Source organism: Drosophila biarmipes, chromosome 2R (assembly GCF_025231255.1).
Source record: "Drosophila biarmipes strain raj3 chromosome 2R, RU_DBia_V1.1, whole genome shotgun sequence".
In the NCBI taxonomy this organism is placed as follows: domain Eukaryota; kingdom Metazoa; phylum Arthropoda; class Insecta; order Diptera; family Drosophilidae; genus Drosophila; species Drosophila biarmipes.
Genome location: NC_066615.1, coordinates 3,180,008 through 3,200,884, shown reverse-complemented (window position 1 = coordinate 3,200,884; position 20,877 = coordinate 3,180,008). Strand labels below are relative to the sequence as shown.

Sequence of the window (20,877 nt, the reverse complement as noted above, 5' to 3'; positions counted from 1 at the left end):
TACCAAAAACTTTTGTCATGCCACACACGCCAGAAAGAAGAGCAGTAAACGAAGTTGTAATCTCCCAGCTTCCAGTCCTCCCCTTCGTGGGAAGCATCCATCCCCATTTCAGCTCCAACAATGCTCGCTGAGTGGGCGGCATTTCAGTTAATTATAAATACATTTGTGTCGCCCGGGGTCTAAATTAAGCAGGGGAAGCCAATATCGATCAAGGGGAGTTCTATGGGAACAGGAACTCCAAGCCGGCTAATGCTGACAAACTGCAGCTTAGGCACAAAATTGTTGCAGAAATTTATTATTGGCTTAACGAACAGTTGGGGATGGCGTGAAGGGGCTGGGATAGCTGAGTGCACTTTGGCGCCGAAAACAGTGAGTTATGCACCCACTCCACCCACTGCTCCCCTCCTTGACCCCGCTGAAAGCCCCTGTGGGCAGGTGGGATGCGTCACCCCGTCTACGTGACTGGGAAGTTTCTGATGGCGAGTCTGCTGCCATTACGCTAAAGTAAGAAAGGGATAAGGTTATCCCAGCGAGGGTACAGGACACAAGGTACCCCGAAAATATACTTTATGACACAAAGCCGTGGAGTTATCGTGCTGCCAGCACAAATGCCAACTGATGGAGCTAGTCCAAAGGAGATAAATTGTGAGATGTCGAATTTATGGCTTATGGTTTATGGCTGCACGTCGAAAATCATCAACTGACCGCTGCCGCAAAAATAAATACGACTCTGCTATCACTCTTCATTGTTTAGATACACATTGTTTAAAGCTAATGGCCAATTTTGCTGTGGAGCTTTTCACACTACAAGCATATGTGTTTGCTGTGCGAGGACCAAGTCATTCCCGAGCAAAGGAGTATAAATGGTTGGACAGTTTACGTACCGTTTTACGCCTGCGTTCCTCTCCGAATTCGTTATGTCCAACGAAAATAATTTTTAATTAAAAAAACAATTAATGGCCGGCAGAATGCGACAAGGCAACAATGGCAATTAGCAAATTTCACAAGCACACACGCCGGCATTTGTTAATAAAAGCGGTGTCGTCCTGGCTGCTGCCATTGTCGGTCGGATGGTCGCTAGTTGGCTGCTGACGCCACTTTAGCCAGTGACTTGCCCAATTACTATAACAACGGCGGGGTGAAATGAGAAAAATGGAAGGCGGACGGAAGGACGGCAGGACGAAGTGTGGCATTCAAATGGCGTGCCGCAGGACACACCGACACCAACACTCGTCCTCGACCTCGCTCTCGCACTCACTCGCACATGCAGGTTGGGGAGGGAACGGAAGAGCCAACTGAAAGTTTTTTTCATATCCTGTGAAAATTATTATGCGCTTTTGTGAAATAGTCGAAGCCAGCGGCCAAAAGCAAATGTTTGTACTGCTGCTGCAGCTTGGACCAGGAGATGGGGGACTGGAAGACTGGACCACACACAGGATTCGACAGTTGGCATCCTTGACTCCGACGTTCGAAACTTTTGTCAAATTAGTTTTTCCCTTCTCTCTGCTTTTGTGTGGCTGCAACAGCTTGTGGACAACGATGTCAGCGTTGGTTTTAATCATTATCTGTCCTCGACCAGGGCTTCGTACATACAAGTACCCCACATATGCGCTCTAGCCAAAAAATACGACGAACATTAAGCAAATATATACATGTATGACCGCTATTGGAAAAATTCAAATTGCTGCGCTTAATTTAATTGCGGTTTTGGGGCCCTACACATTGTTTTAAATGGCAGGCTACTATATTAACAAATAGTTATTTGGATGCCCATTAAAATGTTCCTCATATTTTCAAGCTTAGTGGATAAATTTATCATATTCAAAAGCACCCGTTAAAACGACTGAGACTTTAAAAAAATTGAAAAATATTCTTGCACTCTCTGCTTTGCGACATTTCTAATTTTTAACCTCTTCTTTCCAGGTAAGTGAAAGCCCCTTTTCCAAACGGAAGCTGTGAGTAAATGAAATACCCTAAGTCATTGTCTGTTTTCACTGATTTGTGTGACTTGGCTTGAAGTTGGACAGAAGGCCAAAGGGAAAACCTTTTCCTTGTTGCGAAGAACTTTATTATTTTTCAAAATGCATTTAATTTCATTCCATTTTGTCGCATTTCACTTTTGCGCGCCGTGTCTCTTTCGCTCTTTGACAAATCAGACGGAGGCAAAGTTATAAAACTTCATTTGTAAAAGTGCTACGTCATGCAGGGACAGTCTGGCGGGGCGGCAATGGGTGGAGTGGGGCGAGGGCGTGGCCGGGTCGTGTGAAGAGCGAAGGGCACGAGTTAGACAAGTCATCAAATAAATCCCTTTTAGGTATAAAGTTCTTTGCTTTACTTTACTTTCCACCCTCCGCCCCACCCACTAGCTTTCCCCCTGTCTCTCTTCCGATTTTTTCATGCCTGAACTGTTTGAGCGGAGAATTTAGCAAGTTTTTGCTTTGTTTGACAAGCGCCAAGGAGAATGACAGCCGATTGAGAAGAAGGAAAGAACTGCGGCAGGAAATGGGCGTTGCATCGCCCCGATTTTCCGACTTCCCCACTGATTAGATGGCAAACAGTGCAGTGGAAATGGTTAGATAATCATATCATGTCCACCCTCTTTGCCTATTTAAGCCTGTCATCAATCAAGGCATTATGGCCAATTGGGCAAACATTGTGAATTTGTCATGGCTTAACATCGTTTAACTGCGATGACATCTAATTGCCATGCACTTACTCTTCACGTACCTATCTCTTTCGGGCTTTCCTGTCAATTTCCATTTGAGCGGATATTTGCCGAACAAACTCGATTGATTTTCCGAGCTCTCCGTTTTCCTTTCCCTCCCCCTCTCCAACTGCCCTACCTCCATGGCTCATAAGCCACAAAATGCATTTCTAGCAATTTCCTTGTTTGGCCCATTTTTATGGCGCATGTTGCACACTCTTCGACCTCTTTCTATGTGCACCCGCTTGCACCTACTTGCCACCCATCGCCGCCCACCTCATCTGCTTAGTTTTTCATCCAGTATCAGCCTTGACTGAAGTTTTTCAGGAAATCATTGCACCCAAAGGCGGATTTATCCCAGTTGCCGTGCCGCCCCTTCCACCGACTTATATATGGTATTTATATGGTCCGGGTCCCCCGTCCGCACCCTCTTCGCCAGCTGTCTTCGGTACTTCAGCCGACGCTTAAGTTGCACAAAATGTAATACATTTGATTGCACTCATGTTCAAGTTCTGCGGCCAAAGTGGCTGCTGGATCTGCAGCTTCAAGGGGGAGGAAAAATGCGGAGTGCTAGGCGATGCCCAGACCACGCCCACTTTTCACCCACTTCTTCGTCGGAGGCCCTCCATCAGGTTGCCGGATCCGAGGCTCCTTTTCCTCCTCAAAGTCGTAAGTGAATACGGATGCCGCCCATGAGTGTGGAAGCTTGAAAATGCTACAAATTGATAGATCCGCTGGCACATTGGCCACAACAGCCGGCAGCAGCCAATTGCAAACTATCTGTTTATTAGCCCAAACATGAGGATCAGCCTTGGCAGCGCATTATTTGAAAGCGAGATGGATGAGCCAAGGGACTTTTCGTATTATACGCTTTAGGTATTCCATAACTTTTAGATTTCATAGATCTTCCATAGGGCCCTACACACCAAAAAGGTGTGAGGCTAGCCTAGCCTTGAGGCTAGTTTAAGAGCAAGACTTTACTAGTAATCATGTCCTACAGTTTTAAGTTTGCCCTCTCTTAGTATCGGTGCTCTAAGTGGGCCTTTGATGGTCCAAGACCCTCCCACAAACCCCTCTCATTAATACCCATTACTGGCATCTTTCGCTGTGAGTGGCCCTATACATCATTCACAATTAAATCTGATTAGAAAGTTAGCGGGTCCATCAGGTTCAATCAAAACTGGCCTGTCGAGAGCTCCAGAGAGGCGTGCAGTCGGACAAAGCCGGCGTGCCGGCCTAAACGGCCGAACTGGCTGCCCGTCGCCCATTTCCGCACAACTACCAGTTCTCTCCGTTCCAGAAGCATGGCTAATAGCCCTCAACCGACGGCGGGCAGTTCCACCATTAGGCTGCCAAACCGGGACTTAGGCGGAAAACTTCTGTCGTCGGATAACGGCAGTCGGTGGTACGACATCGACATCCGTTCAGGTTGAGGCACCGACATGCTAAAAGCTTTGAACTTTTCGCAAATTGCTGGCAGTGCGCCATCCCATCGGCAACCGCCTTTTTGCAACTGCAATAGCCACTGCAACTGCATTTGCGTTGGACTGTTAATTACCGTTATTGAACTTGTTTGATTGGCACAAGTTGAAAAGTTGGGCGAACCGGGGATGGCGCTGACCGTCCGTCGAGCATTTACGCTCAACCCGTGGAAATCGAATTTCCCGAGCGGATGTGGGGATGTTTGCTGGGCGAGGGTGCAACAATTTTCACCCACCTGCCACATGCAACGCATGTAAATAAAGGCAGCGAGCTCGCAAGGCACTTAAAAGGCGTGCGCCAGGTTTACTATGATATTTCCTGCAAGCCTTTGCCATCAAGCGTATAATGAGAAATTTTAAAAATCAATCATTTAGTAAGGTAACACAGTGCACTATAGAAAATATAAGCATTTTAAATACTCATTTGAGGTGCCTATGTACTCAAATTCAAAGGCCAATAAGACTTAATATATGTATAATAATAATAATTCAAGAAATTAAAATATTATGTTCCTGTAATATCTTTTCTTCGAGAAATGTAATGTTCGCTTTCAAGAAATATTATTACTATTTAGTCGATACCATCGACTATCAAATACCCATTACCCAGTTTAGGGGAATGCGATGGAGATAGATCGGAGAGATCGATGGTGGTCACCATCAATACTATCGGAAGTATTGAAAATGATTCGCACTTAGCAGAAATTTTGTCGATTATTGAGAAAAGACTAAACACTTCTTACAATTTTTTTTTTTTTGGTTGGGGGTTTTACCTTGTTAAACTTACTAGCCGTCATCTAAATATGTTTGTAAAATAGTAGTATTTATTTTACTTTCACAATCTGTGTATTTTGAATATTCCTTCTTAATAAGTAATATTTATTTACTTATATGCCTTGAAACAATGAAGTTATTAATAAATTATTTTAAAGATAACATATCATTATTGCGATATAAAAACTGGTCCGGTTTTTATGTCGAACCACTGCCAACACCATTGAACTACTAAAATAATGCATTACATTAGATATAGTCAATTTGAGTCACTTAAAGTAATCCTTCTTTAATTTTGTGTACCACTATTTTGTTTTTCACATATACCATAATTCTTCAGAAAATACCTTTTAATTTGGCCCGTGCCATCGATGCTTGCAAATTTTTTCGACCGTCGAATATGATACTATTGAGTGTCAAAAAATCTCTGATACGAAGATCATGAAATTGACACTGTTTTGGTGTCATTTTGATATTTTCGAAAATTACATGAATAACTTTTTAATGTCAAACCCAAAAATAAAAAAAAAATTCTTTTGCAAATTTTTTTGATACAACGATGATTTTTTTTTTTTTATTTTAAGTTAATAATATTTAATATATAGGAATTTTTTTTTTTTTGTTAGAATATAATTTTTAATATGTACTTACTCAAATCCGTATTTTCGTTGTCTCCTTAAATCAAAAACTTGAATGAAAAAACAAAAAAATTGAATTGCAATATTATTATATTATTATAGTATATTATTATTGGTCAAAATTACTGTCATTTGGGACCAAATACGATTTTTCATTCGATGTAGTATACATTTGACACTCTTTTAGGATCAAATTGATCCCAAAAAATTGATCCTAGGTGTATTGTCATTTTCAACAACACTTATAAAATTGACACTCACAGATTTTTTTTGGGTGTACCATAGATTGTCTCACCAACCCTATTCCTTCTACCTCTAACACCCACTACTCTAGGAGTATTAAAATGGCTTTGAGCTTAGATATATGTTACTCCTTACCTTTTTGTTTAAAACCCTTTTTATTTTGCGGGTGTAAATTCATACTTTTCCGACTCTCCTCGCTGTGCGCACCATGCACAACCCTTCGAAGCAAAACAAACTGCAGCTGGACAGGAAATGCATTCAGCGCCGGCTGTCAATTGGCAGGCCATGGCCAATACAAAGGCAGAGCTGGGCAAAGCAAGATGGCGGACAATGTCCTTGTTGTCCTTGTCATCGCTGCGCTTTTTCCCTGTCATCGTCACGCGGACGTGTGTGACTGTGTGTGCAGGCGATTGCCTCGTTGTTTTCGTTGATTTTTCCACTTGGCTTCCACTGCCATATTGTCAACGCGCTCGGTGCGGAGCTTTTTGCCATCCCGCTCTTTCTTCGGGTGCTTCGGATGCTAGAGTTGACTCTTTACTGATTTGAACTGCAAACTTTTGCCGGAGTTTACTAGTTGTGGCTGTTGTTCTTTTTCGCAGTAAGCGAGGGATTTATGGGGGCTCAAAGTGCTTCTCGCTTCTGGGTTCTCGGCTCTCGAATCTCGCTAGGGTGTGAAGTAAAAACTTTGTCCTGGCGAAAGTAGGAGAAGCTGTGTACTTATATGCGCACATATAGACCCGTGTTACATGTGTAGGTGTTCGGGCACTTGGGCATAAACTTGTGCGAGTCAGGACGTAATCAGTTTTAAGCCAACTGTAATGCCAGCAGATGATATCGATTCAATTTTCAGTTCTTTCGATGGGATCCAAAATCTTGTTTAAGTGGTCAATTCATTAATACTGGCTTCACTACAAAGGGGAGAAATATATCGAGCTGCTATGCAAAGTAAAGCCACTGTCAACTGAGGCTAAATTATGTTCAATTCGTTGGGAAAAACGGATAAGAAAACTTGGGGGCTTTGTCGATGGCAAGTGTAGTGGAATCCAGCCCATAGCCAAGCGGCGACGGATTTCGTGTGAGTTCTCGGAATGCAAATTTCGGAAATTTATGGCCAACCCATTTGTTGAATTTATTGTTCTTGCATTAGTTTAACACCCCCTTCGCCAAATGAAGCGATAAATAAAGCGCGCCTCGGCTTAAAGGCTTTTCTCAATAGCAACGATTCAATCGCAAAACTCCCAATGATGTAATCAACCTTGCGTCAAACTCGTGCGAAAAACTCTTCGTACGTAAGTTTCATATATTTACCAGCACGAATTCAATTTCTTTTCCTCTTTTTTCGCTTTCACTTTGCTTCAATTTATAAAATTGAATATTGGCAGCAAAACTCGATTTGTCCACACACGACCACGCCCACAGAGGCAGGGCGATAGGACTAGCTTCTTGGCTATGTTGCGTAAGCTGGAGAATTATCTGGAGGACGAGCCAAGTATCTTAAGCTACTTACCCATAAATAACAGACAGTGGGCTAAAATTGACGTTTTTGGGTAACATTTTCAAACGGTTTTAAGTTATATTTTGAGGACAGCCGATAGCAAGCGGATTATGGTGTTGGAACAGTATTTCAGTAAAACATCTATTTTCTTAAATTGTTTAAGGGTAGAAGTGGATAAGTCCTTAGACTTGAGTTTCTCAGTTTTTATGTAAATAGTATTGCCAACATTTTCATCCTCTGTGCTCTGTTGTGCACTGCTTAATCGCTTAGTGCATTTCCCTTTGGCAGCCTTTATCGTCTGCCAATTGCTTCATATCCCACCTAACACCTCGCATTTCATTTAAATACACACACATGTGTGTGAGGTGTATAAAAATGGCCATTTTCCCAGTGATTTTCTGGCGCCCACTGCTCTTCTCGGAGTCCCCATCCTCCACCGCCACCCCAATTTCTGTTTTCGCCATCACTCTGAACGCCGTTGACAGCTTTACGTTTTGTGGGACGCACAGTGACTTACATAAGTACATCACCAACCCCCCACTCACACACAAATGCTCCTTTGTGTGTCATTTAGCTTTTGTCTCACGCGTGCCAAGTCCCCCTTTCCTCATTTTCCGACTTGTTTGTGCTCTTAATTTTCTTGCCAAGCTTGCAGTTTTCGCAACGTTTTTATATGATTTTTATACAAACGTGATATATTTTTCTGATGCGCCCGTTCGCTTTTTATTATCGCAGCACCGCCCCTTGAGTGAGTGCGTTCGGTCTTTGTCCTTCGTCCTTTGTTCTGGCTTATTCAATTTCATTTATTGATTCCTGCTTATCGCATATCTGTGTGGCCCAGGGGGAAGTGAGCACCCTACTTCTGCTTGATGAACGCGAACTGACGGGGATGAACGGCCATGTGGTGGTCCAGTTTGTTCCAGAACTCCGTGAGGATGCCGCTGTCCGAGTGCCGCTCGTTCGGCGAAAGGGCGAGCAGGTGCACCTGCAAGTTGTGCAGCTCCTTGCAGACCGGAGAGCCTTTGAAGTGCAGGTGGAAGGCGCACACCTGGTGGAAGATGAGCGCGGGGTCCCCGCCGTGCGGCCAGTCCTTGAACTGCCAGTGGGGTCCCATGGCGAACAAGGCGGCCACCCGCTTCCACTCCTCGGAGGTCAGGCGGGTCACGTTGTCGATGACCCTGTAGCTCACCAGGTCGCCCTGAAATTTGCATTTGATTAAGGTAATTAAGCCACCAAGCAAGCATAGATAGATTAGAATTCCTAGCAGGCTTCGGACAGTAGATTGCCATACAATTATGGTCCGTTCCCCTAGTGAAGTCGCATTGAAAGCTGAAAGCTGTGAGCTGACACAAATTGAAGTCTCTAAGCGATCTGTTAACACTCTGGTTATTACTTGATTGAGTTAAAAAACATGAACTAAGTATTAGCTGCACACAAAGTATCAACATTATTAATAACCTATGCTTTGTTCTGAAATTAACGGGTTTGATGATAGAAACTAATAAGATTAACCTTTACCCAGTAATTACCCAATAATTTTCACAATATAATTCTCAAACTGAAGATGCTTCACATTACCAGTAAATACATTTACCTAGTCCAGGGTTCTTTTGGGATCCAACAGTATTAGTTGAAACGTTTTTTGACCTACCTGAAAGCAATGCTCGACGGTGACCTCCGCGGTAGGCTGGCCAGAGACCATGGACTGACGGGCTTTTTCCACGGACACATAACGCATCTCCTGAAGAAGCTGCCTGGCGTTGTGAACGGTAACCAAGCTGGTCAGAGCTGCTGGAACCACGATGATGGGCATACGTAAGAATCGCTTATTGTAGCGGGGCCTCTTGTTGGCGCTGTTGGCCATCTCCAGTGTTCCGTTTTTCTTATCTATATCCAAGGACTCGATCTTCCTATGTTCTGGATTAAGGTCTGATGATTTGACCTTTTCCCAGTGGGTGCCCTGCGGGTTGATGCCAAACTCCTGCTTGCCCCTAAGAAATCTCTCCTGGCCATAGCGGTTGTACTTCGACATGGGCGCCAGTTTAATTGTTTCCAGTTCGGATAGCACCACAGGCACCTGTTGTAGCCCCCCATGCGGCGGATGAATTCTGGCTCCTTCAGGAGGCGAATCCTCCGTCATGGACAGCATTCGACGACGCTTGGAGTCGTAAACGAGGGACAAGCACTTCAGGACTCCAGGCAGCTCCTTCTCGCCCAGCAGCTGCTCCTCGCGAGTGCGATGCTGCCATTCGCGCTCCATAGTCCGCTTGCAGAACTCCGCTTGCTCTTCGTGCTCCTGACGATCCTGCTCCCGCTGCAGCGTTCTTTTCCGCTTGCCCTCGACATCGAGATCCTTTTTCATAGCCATGCGTTTGGCCTTGATGGCCGCTATGGCCTCGACGGTCATGGTCTGGGAAAGGGTTTTCGAACTCAAGTCCATTTCAGATTGGTTTGCTCTTTTAGACATTTAAACTGCTAGACGGAAGAAACGAAAGCACCATTAATCTGACAACGCCTGATTGTTAGTTACTTTTTGTATTGAGGTGAAATAGTCAAGGCGTGCTACATAGTTTACTTTTTATGAGTGTCTACTTCTGCGATTGCGAACTTAAAATAAACCTTATTTTATCAGCTTTTTTACTAGCACACCTATAGCGCAACCTAGCGGCACCAAGCCTAAACCACCGATTAGTGGCGCCCCAGCGGCTTAGTCGCGTATTAGTGAAAGTCGTTAATTGGCTGCATGTAGTGAAAATACTTATCACCTTTTAAATGAATCGTCCGGTTCATTTTTGGCATGTAGATGTATATTAATAAATTTCATTAATGTTCATACGGACAGACTGAGTTTGACTAGGCTGCTGATCCTAATAAAGATCATAATTACCTTATGGTATCGGAAAAGAGTCCTTCTACGAGTCACATACATTAGTATACCTATACACTCTGCGAGCAACGGGTATAGAAATATAAAAGAACAAAATATTACGTAGTACCATTGATTTCTTTTTATGTCCTAACCTTCTTACCTACACGTAAGAGCAAAATAGATACTAGTTTTTAGGACTAACTTATACATCAACATTAAATTTGCCTGTTTTTTATTTTTCTTACATCTTCGAAAGGAAGCTGTTTGTTTATGGTGCTACTAGTTTTCTTGCACAATACTCTTTTGTTTCTTTCATTAAATCATCATTAGATATTCAGATACATCGAGTTACGAAAGTTGTACTACTGTTCATTTAATGATTTAAGGCGAATCGGATAAAAAAGGTGTAAGCAATTAGACTAAGATATCGAGCATTGGTGTCATGTCAGTCACACGTAATTAAAATTTTCCGAAACCAAAATGAAGTATTTCGTCCCAGTGCTTTCGTTATTTCACTTCCAACAGCGAGTTTTAGTCGCCAATCCTAGAGAGGCTCTTGCTTTCACTCTAAAATTCTCTTTCAGAGGCTGCGTTTTTCTTGGCTCACCTCCTTTGTTGGCACATAAAAAACTCATAAATATTCAAACTTTCTCGCAACCATCGTTTATTTTTGTCAAAGCCATTATTTATTTTTATTACATTGCCTTGGTCAGTTGTTGGCCCCGCTCCCTGCTCCGCTAAATTTTATTTTTCCGCCTCGAGTTGCTTTTATTTGTAAGCTATTTTTATTTGACAAAGATTCACCCTCACCCCGGGAGAGCATCGCAGAAGGAATTGTCCCGGCTTTATGTTATTGACTTTAATAACATTTTAGCTGCAAGGCATGAAAATATTTTTATAAATTGTGTTTTTGTTTTCCCGGCTTTCTTGCATTTTCCAGCAACGCTCTGCTTTATTTTGCTGCCGAAGCCTGAAATTGATTTCTGCAAGTGGGACCACTCGAGGTCCCATCATAATTTATGCATCCATCGTGTCGGCCAGCCAGCCTCAAAAGCTATTAGCTGGCTAAGCTTGCCCGCTCGATTCCCCAGCTATCGCGGCATAGCCCGGGGAAGCCCGTAATTGCTAAAGCGAAATTTCATTACCAAAAACGACAACCAGCGGGTGGAGCTGGAAGGTGGCTGGCAGACGGGTTTCGTTCGCGTGTGATAAATACCGTAAAAGGTCGCCGCCATCGCAGCTTTTGAAATGAAATTTTCATCCAGACTCTTTGGCCGCCATTTTGCCGGCGCTGCACTAGAAAATGGCTGAATGGCGGATTGGGGGCGGTGTCAGCGGCAGCGGCATCGTTGTCGCCATTTTTGTTTATGGCCGCATTTGTCACGGCAAATTGTATTGCCAACCGGCGGGGATTTCGCCTTTCCCTGGCTTTTTTGTCACGCCAAGAATGCGGCATAAAAAATGCGATGAACCGAAAGGCTCACCTTGCGTCCACGGCATTTTTGCATGTTAATTAAACCGGCGGGATAGGCGGGATCATCTGGTTGCTCATTCGGCTCGGCACTAATTAGGTTTATGGCATTATGGCTGAAAAAATATGACTGAATGGAAGGCTTTTGTATGGCAGACACAGTTTTCGGATTCGTGTTTCACGCAGAAGGCCCAAAGTGTTCGAAATCCCCCTTAAGAGACTCCACAATAACTGATCCCAGGCCCGTTGGTATCGGGAAGCCCGAAAACAATGCGGTTGAATTGAAATTGAAAACAATGGATTACTGACATAGATATGCAATGCCTTTTGTCGCATTTAGAGCCCATTCAGGGTTCTTTTTGCGAAGAGTCAGCGAAGCGGATGCGAGAAGCGGGTGCATAACTTCAAATTTAATCAGAACAGAATGCGACCACGCACAGTCATCCTGGCAGCGGGGTAATGGAATCATCGCTGGCCAGCGTTTTTCACTCAGCTGCATGGAATCGCATCAAAGGATGGGAAAACCAGCAGAAGGGAAATGGAATTCGCTGGTCCTCGGCGACCCCCTCTCGAAAGCGGCAACTAATTTTGCCTCAGTCACAAGACAAGACCATCAATATCGCGGCTCTCTTTTTATTACGTAGCCGCAGCGTTGGCCCTTTACGGCACATTACCCTCGACGGACGAGCTCGGGCGAATCGTTTAATGTGAAGGCTAGGGAGAAGGGAAAAACAATTTTGTCAGCTTATAAACAGTAAAATAAAATGCCAGGCTAAACAAATACGAGTAGCAACGACATCACCATAAAGCGCCATTGAGACTCGAACACGCGTAAGCTCACATACAAGACACCCAGGTTTGCATGCACGTAGGACATGCACAGAGAAAAGCAGTATAAACGGGCTAAAAATTGCGCAAATAAAGTAAAATAAAGCATTCCTTTGAGTGATTAACACTGCAATCCCTTCGTTAGGGTAACAGGTTTGGTACATTATAAAGTAAATTAGGGATTTAACTCTAGGTGTTCTGAAAGAAGAAATCCCCCTTTGTAGCGGACGGGCGTGTAGAACCCATTTCTCCCAGTGCACATGTGCTTGCTTTGCTCCCTTCAAGTCGAACACTTTATTACTTTTCTTGGCGAATTATTTTCGTTATGCCTTCGCTTTTGGAGCAAATTCATTGCGCAAGGCAGGACGATTTAATGGAAACGAGATTGGCTTCGGCTGAAGGTGCAAAGAAGCCACGGACGGAGCATGGAAACACGCTGTTGAGCGGGCGAATAGAGTCAGGTCTGCTGATCAGTTTCAATGACCCACTTTCGTCGCTTGGCACCGCGGGGACCACAAGTTCCGATCAAGTTGTTACCCACGGAGAGTCTCGAGCACATGGAGACGACTTTTAAGGGGAGTGACAGGCTGCACAGGATATGAGCTGGAGATCTGTTTGTGTACTCGATTGTCCTGGCTGTGCTCACACACACATTCCAATCAGCACAGAGTCTACTAACCTTTTCAAAGTTCTTTAAAAAGTCGGCAACTGCAGCCGCAGTTGCAATCTGTGCTAGTATCTTTCCTTTGCCGGCCCAACGTGTCCACTCGGATGTCTCTCCATCATGTTTGCACATTTTGATGTCTGTTTGATGTGCAACAGTTGCACTTCAAGTGGGCAGTTGCTGCCTGCCAACTTGCTTTGCGCAATATCAAGCATTCGCCATGTGGTCCGACTCTTGGCACTTCCGCCCGCAGGGCCACTTGGCCAGAGAGAAACTTTTTTATTCAATTTGATTTTCTTCAACTGCAAGCAGCTGTTGCAACTTTCTCACGAAATTGAATCCGGGAACGGATGCCAGCACACGAATTTAAGCGGGAACTACGGAATTTACTCGCAACCGGTTATGACAAAATACTTACATCGATTTTTTAAGTCCCTGGCATGTCGCAAGCCTTAATCAGATGACGGGCTGAGTGGGCCACATATTTGTACATTCAACTCTGGGTCCTTTCCATTAGCCAAAGTTGAGATGCGTCTTTCCTTCTCTGAGGGTTCGTGCAGGAATCAACGAGTCAGCCTTGACGAGCAGCTGTAACCTCACGCACTCAGAAAAATCGTTTCAATGTAATCGTTTCACTGTAATTTTTTGTTTCAACGTTACTTCTACGACCCCTTTTTGTCATACACACTAGATTTCTCTAAGATGCATTTCCCACTTAATTAAAACTGTTTTCAGCAAACTATATTTCTAATCTGAAAATTGAATATATGTTCCCCGAACACGTATTTCCTCTGAGTGTGCAGGTGAGTAAGGCATGGCATTTGCAAGCCTGCAGGAAGTGCACTTCAGACGGAAATTGCGACACACATATAGCCCGCTTCCTCTGACTCGTTTCCCTCTTTAACAATATGCGCACGTATGCTAATGTCTGTGTATCTCTCGCTTCCCCTAAATTGCCGTAATTTATTACAGAAAGTGGGTGGCCTTTTTTCTTCTTCAAATGCATTTCAATTGCCAAGTGTGTCAGAAGTTTCAACGCTTTTCGGGCGCTTACCGGCTCACCTGCCAACTGTTGCCCTCTGCAGCCGTTCTGCAGCTCAGACTGTCTGCCTGCGCTCCTGGCCAAAAGCTCATCACATTCGCCACTTAGTCAGCTCGTCGGCTTTTGTTGAAGCATTTGCCACCCCGTACACTAAGAAAATAAGGCAGTTTGGGTGCAGAACTGAACATGTGAATTCAGCCACCCAATTAGTTTCGAATTGGTTGCTGTGCTCTAAAATCATTAAAAACATGTATTTGTTAAGCTATACGAATTAAAGGTATATTGCTGGGAAGTACCTAGAAAATATGTACAAATAGATTACTCTTCCAAGCTAAAACAAAAATCGCATTTTTGAGTGCACACCCGTGCAGCTCGGTGCAGAATATTTTGGAGCGTTGCATGTGGCATGTGCAGCAACTGTAAACTGTAAAATGTTACTAATTGTTTTGCCGCCAATTACGTGCACAAGTGTGTGTGGCCACGTGCGCGTTTGTGCGTCTGTCTGTCGTTTGATGTATGCACTCTGTGTATTAAAATGTATTTTGTCGAGTACCTACTTTCGCTGCTGCACGGCTGCCGAACTCACCTTGCTGGGAATTTCTGCACTTTCACATTACATTTAGCACAATTTTACGCATTTTGCGGCTTTGAATGACAGGGGGAGGGGGGTGGTTGCAATTGGTAAATTATGGTATGTTGCACTCAAATAGACATCATGGCGGGCGGCGAGGGTGAATACTGAAATGGCAAACAAAGGTCAAATAATAAGGGTTAAGCAAACGATTTCGTGAAATCAGCCAACTCTTGCCAAAACACAATGAGGACAACCCCGAGATGAATCAATAAATAACATTAAAAAAGATTGGAGGCAAACGACCTGTTACCTATTAAGTGACGTTAATGCTCCTTAAACACTTTGCGCAAAAACCACTATGCCCCCTCGGGCTACAGACCCTCGCCCACGCCCACAATCAAACCCAATGCACTGAGGCGTTGAGCAGAAAGGCGCTTCCATCCTCACGGCATGACGCGCATACGCACTGTTGTCCTGGGGGAGGTGAGTGCGTAAGTGATGGCAAACAAACATAGGAGCAAACAATAAACGGAAAAACAAACCATACACTTTTTTGTGAAAACAAATGATTATTTAATATTTATTTTCATGCTGCTTGGGGAAGGTAGACGGTGGCAGCTGGAAGGTGCCGGGCGCTGCATCATTTTTCATGCCACTCGATGTGGGTCTAAGTGCCTCACTGGGCCCGGCCATTAATGCCGGTTGATTGGTCAGCAGAAGAATGCCGGTGGACCCAAGAAGCGCCAGACAAAATACCCACACACATGTATTTATTATTTAGCCAACGTTTCTGATTATTTACGCCTGATAGGACCAGGCTCTTGAGGGTGTAAAAATGATTGAATGAGCCGGTCAGTGAAATCGAAATTGGATGGGCCAGCCTGGGCTTTGTTGTCTGGCCATAGTTTTAGTTTCAAATGGGGCTTTTGCTTGGACTAACGAAGGGCTGGGGCTCGAGTGATTTATTGATTAATAATGGAAACTGCAGAAGCTTGTCAAAGAGTATTTACCATTAGATGGCATTATAAAAACGTAATAACGCCAAGTGGCGTTCATTATGTTTCGCATAAGACGTCTTATTATTATTCGTCCCACAACCAAAATTAAACTGTTACAGCTTAAGAAATTATTAAATATAATAAAAAATTCCCTTTCTTCTAATAATAACAATTTATGAATCCCTTTAGATTTGCATTAAACTACTACTCCCAAGGTGAATAGCGATTCCATAACCTTTTACACATATCCTTAGCTATCCACAATCACCTTTCGTGTTCCAAAACGAAAAAACCACTGAACCGTAGAGACAATCAAAACTCGCCAAAACCCACTCTGCTACCTCAATCACTCAGAAAAATCCCAAAAAAAAACCTTTTCAGTTTTTCCCTCTTCTACGTCGATAAAAGCATAAGGGCTGACCATTTTGAGGAGGAAACTCGGCCTGAAAGGAAGATTCAAGTGGTTGGTCGGCTCGACGGCACGTTTAATGAATTGGAAGGTAATAAGCAAAGCATTACGGCTATTTCTTCATCAGTCTCCCTCCCTTCGCCCCTGATATTGATTTTTATTGAATGCGAATTTTTTGTGAGCCACCTACTCCGCCGGCTGTCTTATTGGATTTGTGTGCAAGTGGAAAAGCGGAAAGGGAGTCTGCCAAAGTTAATAAGATTTGCCTTTTTTTTACCCAGCTTAGCTCTTTTTCGGCTCCCTTTTGGGCCAGTGGTCAGGCGAATTAATTAAAGCACATAAAAAATGGTCGAGTGCTAGGAATGCAATAAAGTCAACCAGGTTTCGGCCAGGAAATGGGGGCGCAGCGACTGTGGAGCTACACAAAGTGGAGCGCCCGAGCACGCATCATTTAAGCGCTAAATTATAGCTTACTTTTATGCGGCAGGTTATAATTCACTGTACGTGCGAAATGCAGTTGCAGCCAAAAACTGACAGTGGTGGTGGTGGTGCCACTGTGGAAAATTATCATTTTAATTGCGCATTTCCCAACGCCACGTAAAACAGCAAAACATTGAAAAAATAGTCGGCAAACCAAAAGCTCCAAAGTCAAAGCCCAAGTAAATAAATTATGCTGCAGACTTCTGCAATAACAAAATTAACAAAAACAAGAGCGTTTTATTGCGCGACTCGTCCTTTTATTTGCATTAATTTGCTACTGCAGCCGCGCAAACGAAAAGCACTAAAAAGCACTGTCAGTAAAAAAAGGTGACTCACATCTGCAAGTAAAAAATTGTATAGGAAATGCCACGCCCCCGCGGCCGCCCGCCTCCCCACCGTTAAATGTGCACAAATTAAAAAGCCAACGCCGCGAAATGAAAACATGATAAAGTCGGGAGCGCATCCCAAACAAAGTTGCCATCGAAATTTGGTCACGTGCCACCTCGCTCCCGAAACTCCCGAAACTCCCGAAACGCCCAAACCGCGTCTGTGTGGAGTTATTTACGTGCCTCGCACATTTTTGGCGCTTAATTCATGCTCTTGGGGCGCAGGAGGGTGCTGAGGGGGCGAAGGGGCGCTGGCAGGAGTGAACAAACAAACAGCCGAAAGGACGCACAAACAAAATGGAACTTCTTGCTCGCCTAGAGACAAGGCAGGACACTGCCGGCACTTCGACTGCCCCCTCGCCGCTTTTGGGCGGACCAGAGCTCCACCCCCGCCGTTGATGTCTCAGCATTTGTTTGCTCGGGCACAGTGAAACTGCAGCAAACTTCGGGGCGCCGGCGCATCGCGGCGTATACTTAATTTGCGGTTGGCGCTGGTCACAGCACGTAGCCGCTAAGTACGCTACGCCTAATGACCAGCAGCGGCGAATAGCGCCAGGACATCGCGTCCTTTGGCGGGGAATGGGAGATACCCTGACTCTCGAAGTTCCGTTGTCAGACTATGAACACATCTGTGTATGCAAGAGGAGAAACTCATTGCTTTGAGGTTCGAGCTTGGGCAATCTGTGTTGGGCATAAGAAATAAAAAATGAGTAATAATAGCAAAATGCATTTGAAGAGATTAACCTTTTTTATGACGGATTTAGCTAGCTCCTTCTACTACACTAAGTATTATACCAATCGGCAGCAGACTTATATACCACTGATGATGTAATATCAGCCCGAATGTCTTAGAGCATATCTAGGTTCCAACAAACGCCACTGCAAAACAGGAGTACCCCAACGATAGCTGCTCACCGAGGCTGATGGAACAAATGACGACCTTTTTGGCAGAGTCGCCGAGCGACATAAATAATACCGAAGAAGTCGTGATGGCAGAAATAGGAGCGGCAAAGGCCGCACTTAAACGGCAGATAGCAGCTCTTTCTTTTTATAGATGGGAAATGACCCGACCCACGAGTTCCTTGCATTTAATACACCCGGACCAGTAATGTTCTATCTAATTTTTGTTTCGCTGCGCGTGCTGAAGTGAGAAATATGGCCTCCGAACGTGGTCAGCTGGGCGGGGAGGTGGGGATGTAGGTTGTGAGCGTCTCCGGGCCCTGAGGCAGCTATCAATTTCTATTAGGCCGCTCGCTTGCAGGCCAAGTCGGTTGTGGTTGGGATCTCGGTGTCACTTTAAAACTGCAGCCCGGCCAAATTGAAAGCAACTGCCGAGCAAAAACAGCAGCCGAAGCCGGAGCAGGGCAAAACAAAGGGGACGAGCTGGCAAAAACTAGCAACAAAATGCGGAGCAGCAACGGCAGCAAAAATTGCTCTTAATTGGCGGCAGCCATTAAATGCAATTTATCAAACAGACGACAGAGACAGCCGCACAAAGCACACAACACGGCAGTGTGTATGGCGGACAGGGAGGGCAGATGCTGCTGCGAAAGAGACGGGGATGGGAGGAAGAGCGGAGCGACAACAGTTGACAATTAATTTGACACAATTGCAAAGCAGAGGACAGCCGGCCGAGGGCCGAGAGCCGGCAACGCACCTGGCCAAGGGGACACCAATTGCACCGACTTGCCGCCTGTCTTCACAGCTGACATTGTGTAATGTCGCCGACATTGTCCTCGCATTCCGGTTGTGTGTGTAATGAGGCAGCCTGCCGCCTGTGCAATGAAGTGGCAGCTCCCCGTAATAGCCACATACGTAGGGCCACGGTCTTTCAACGTGCATAATCGTAAAAAGCCGGGGCCATGCCACTCACCCATCTCCGCGGTCAAAAGTGGCGAGAGAAAGCATCACGTAGCTCTTAGCCGGCGAAAGTAACTAACTTGGCCTTTTCCGGGATTAAAGTTTAACAGAGCCACAGAGAGCTGCAGCTCGTGTGCTAAATAAGGGAGCACTCAGCAACCTTTAGAAGCATCATACGACTAACATATAAGCCTCGGCCAAGTTATGCAATGTGTTAATCACAAGTGAGCTTTGCCAGGCTGAGAAGATCACTGCCACTCCCATTATTACGAGAGCCGAACTTATCCATTCAGGATGAAAAGCAGCGTGGAACACAGTTAGTTGTCTTCAAGACGCTAATTAGTCGATAACGTCAGCATTTCTCGTTAGTATCAGGGACCCATAAAACTCACTGAAGCCAGCAAAATGTGGTAAGATGTCAATTAATTTCTCGACAACCTTTGCACCGACTCAGACCGGCAAATATCCGTGCTCACACAATAATTTTGTGAGAGCCTTCAGAACCGATTAAAAGGCTTTTAGTTCCAATGGCAGTAATGAGGGGGTGCAGTTGCGCTTGCAGTTGCTCTGCTGTTTGCTGGCTGGCCGCAAAAGCCGCCGCCGCATACCAGGCAAAGTGCAGTCGTGCCACGCTCCCCCGCCCGATGCCGCCCTCCCAGGACCCCGACTGCGAGCTCTGCGCTTGCATTAAGTGGCGGTTGCAAAGTTGTCGACGTTGTGGAACTTAAACAATGCACGAGCCAAGCGAGTGCATGCGGAGCCACCTCTCCCATTTCACCAGGTGCAAGCCGCACCACTGCACCTCTGCACCATCCGCCCACCCACAACCATAAGCTGCTCAGGACTTGGTGGAGGTGAGACGTCGGAGTGCAGAGCCCAGAGCCTGGGGGACTGCCAGCTGTTCTTGTGCCTTAAGGACATTAACCTAATCAACGCTGGGTGCAAGGCTCACACTCACACGCACGCACACTCCGGCTGAATGGGTTGCGTAACGAGGGCGTGCTGTTGACACTGGGGAGATGTGGGAGGCCAGGGAGCGGAAACCAAGCCGAGTTAAGTTGAGCTGGGGGTATTGACTGCCCGGCGAGTTATTGTGTAATGTTTGGGCCGTGATTCGGAACCAGTTGCGAGCTTAATCGGTGGCGCACTCTTACACAGAAATAACTGAACCAACCGATGTAACCCAAAGAAATACATTGCCAATTTCCAATTCGGGTGAAGTTGACTAAAATGTTGTCAAATAAGGCAAAAACTCTACCAGAGATCTTCAGACGAAAATGTAAACTCTTGGAACGGCAGTTTGGCATATGCAGCGTGACAAGACCAATTAGAAAAGGACTGGCTGCAGGACACCGCAGCCTACGAAAATATATGCTTACGGAAAGCAAACCTTTTCCCTTTCAATTATTCAACTGGGCGATTGGCATTACGGATAAATAATATTATTAAAGACAACACAAACAGGGGGAAGCGAGTGCACTAAATTAATGTTGATATAGTGAGAAAAACTCTAGTGCCACAAAATGAAGCTCAACTCGATGTCATTTGCATGTTTGCCTGGACAAACGTGAAAAAGTACGTGGCGAGCGGAAAAAGTGGAAAATCGGTGAAATTTTTGCCAGTTAAGTGTGACAGGCACCCACACCCTCCGACATGGCGTATAATCGCTGGGCATACATATATCTGCATATAGATGCACGTTCGAACGCGTAATTATGTCAGCGCTTGATTGTCCGCCCGCCCTTAGGCGCGTAGCTCCGTCGTTTTGTCAGTTCATAAAAGTACATGGCTTTTTTGCATATTGATAAGGCCGCACGTAATGCTCCATTGAACTGCCATAATTGTCATGTGTGCGAAGGCCTGGAAAGCGGGCGATTTTTACACAAAATTATTTGCAATTATTGCGTAAAACCGTCTGATTTATGAGGGCAATCGAAAACCAATATTATTCCGCAAAATGT

At 45.0% G+C, this 20,877-nt stretch overlaps 2 protein-coding genes across 4 annotated transcripts in view; one reads left to right on the top strand and one right to left on the bottom strand.

Moving 5' to 3' along the window:
- Nucleotides 1-20,877, top strand: part of LOC108029617 (uncharacterized) — a 120,931-nt gene that overhangs the window by 62,357 nt on the left and 37,697 nt on the right. The gene's annotated exons all lie outside the window — the stretch shown is intronic.
- LOC108029621 (parafibromin) lies at nt 8,032-10,154 on the bottom strand. Of its 2 annotated transcripts, XM_044091830.2 has the most exons (3): nt 10,101-10,154; nt 8,987-9,807; nt 8,032-8,533 (listed from the first exon to the last, which is right to left on the bottom strand). In XM_044091830.2, the coding sequence occupies exons 2-3, from the start codon at nt 9,800-9,802 to the stop codon at nt 8,192-8,194; spliced, it is 1,158 nt and encodes a 385-aa protein (XP_043947765.1). In that variant the 5' UTR covers nt 9,803-9,807; nt 10,101-10,154; the 3' UTR covers nt 8,032-8,191. The 2 variants fall into 2 exon arrangements, with proteins under 2 accessions (XP_043947765.1, XP_016957495.1); XM_017102006.3 differs by lacking the exon at nt 10,101-10,154 and having other exon boundaries at nt 8,987-9,882.

Bases quoted from the DNA above. Each gene is read 5' to 3' on its own strand.
- LOC108029621 (XM_044091830.2), bottom strand. From the start codon at position 9,802: ATGTCTAAAAGAGCAAACCAATCTGAAATGGACTTGAGTTCGAAAACC. The intron at 8,534-8,986 runs GTAGGTCAAAAA...TGCAAATTTCAG, and splicing joins CCGTCGAGCATTGCTTTCAG to GGCGACCTGGTGAGCTACAG.